We start from the raw sequence: 1,529 nt of genomic DNA on the forward strand, positions 1-1,529 counted from the left end.
TTCTTTTTTAAGTGCGGATTCATAATTTTTACACCTCCCCCACCCCATCAAGTCCTCTCAATACCCAAAATGTCCTAGTTCCAATTTACATCTTTGCCACAAATTTTAGCTATGGTTTCTTTTATCAAATTAGCAGATCAGAGCAGTTGTGTACTAATAGGTGGAGGTTGTACAACATTATGAATATACTTAATGCCACTGAATATTCTTAAATGGCTAAAATTATACGTTTGGTTGTGTATGTGTTTTATCAAAATAAAAAATGGAATCTGACTTAATCTTGAGTGGGGAAGAATCAATTAGATCAGCCATAATTGTACTTAGATGAAAAGCAGCTTTATTAACAAATCATAAGCATATAATTCACTTGAATTTATAGCTCTTGTAGCTCATAATATTAGCTATGACTTAGTATTCTTAAAAATAAACTTTTTTCTACCATGTAAAACCTAGCCTTCCCTTAGACTTTTGAAAATTATTGTATTTTGTTCCCTGAGAGGTATAAAAAGGGAGCTGGAGTCCAGTGATATCATTTGCCTGATAGCTGGGTCTTAATACACCTCTGTCCACAAAAACTGGTCCACGACCACCTCCAGGTCCTTCCTGTACAGCTTTTACAAGAGGATAAATATATTTGTTTGTTGATTCAGACTCAGATTCAATTACTTCTCTGGCATAATCCTGAAATTCCTTCTCCTTTTCAGCCACAAGAGCTTCAGTAAGTCTGCAGTACTCTAATTCTCCTTGTTTTGCTTTCAGTGCATTAAATTTATTTTTGGCCTATTTGGGAAGGAAAGAAAAAAATATACTTTGTATTAGTAAAAAAAAAAAATCAATTTTCTAAATATATGTAGCATCTGAAGTTGTAGATAGAGCTTTCTAAACTCATTGATATTTGACAAGTCCTGACTTAACAACTGTATTACTATAATTTATTTCAGAAATTCTCCCATGCTTCTCACAATAGTATCATGTTCAAAGTAGTGGCTCAGTATTATGTGATGGTACATCTTCAAACAATGCAGCATGAAATTAAGATTAAAAATCAAATAACCAAGTTTAAAATCCTGTTTCTACCATTTAGAAGATGTGTACTTTGACAAGTGTAGAAGACATATCAGTCACTGTCCCCATCCATCCACTATTCTGAAGGAATGCACCCAAACCCACTGTCCCAGATCAGCCAGATACATATACCATGTGACTCAGCCACATAAGATTAAGTGAGCAATGAATATCTGAATTAAGTGGTTAAACAAGTTACATTCTCTTTCCTAAGAATTTGAAGTTGGAACAAGTGACATTTATCAGTGTTGGAGCTAGGTAGAATAGGTAAGCAATCTACCTACCAAAAGTCAGTTTACTAACATTTCATAATTTTTTTCTTTTAACTGTTTATAATTTACAAAACCATTGTTCCTTTAACTGCTTATATGAGGTGACTAATGGGTTTTTAAAGATTTCTATAAAGTTTTGGTTGACACCTTTTTTTTTTTTTTTTTTTTTTTTCCGGTATGCGGGCCTCTCAC

At 33.2% G+C, this 1,529-nt stretch overlaps 1 protein-coding gene across 1 annotated transcript in view; it reads right to left on the reverse strand.

Moving 5' to 3' along the window:
- Positions 1-209: 209 nt before the first annotated feature.
- The window catches only part of CFAP210 (cilia and flagella associated protein 210), a 36,351-nt gene continuing 35,031 nt past the window's right edge, over positions 210-1,529 (reverse strand). Inside the window, exon 9 of the mRNA XM_007109842.2 lies at positions 210-780. Within this exon, the coding sequence (XP_007109904.1) occupies positions 436-780 (345 nt within the window). The 3' untranslated portion in view covers positions 210-435. The remainder of the gene's footprint in view (positions 781-1,529) is intronic.

This window comes from Physeter macrocephalus, chromosome 2 (assembly GCF_002837175.3).
Source record: "Physeter macrocephalus isolate SW-GA chromosome 2, ASM283717v5, whole genome shotgun sequence".
Classification (NCBI taxonomy): Eukaryota; Metazoa; Chordata; class Mammalia; order Artiodactyla; family Physeteridae; genus Physeter; species Physeter macrocephalus.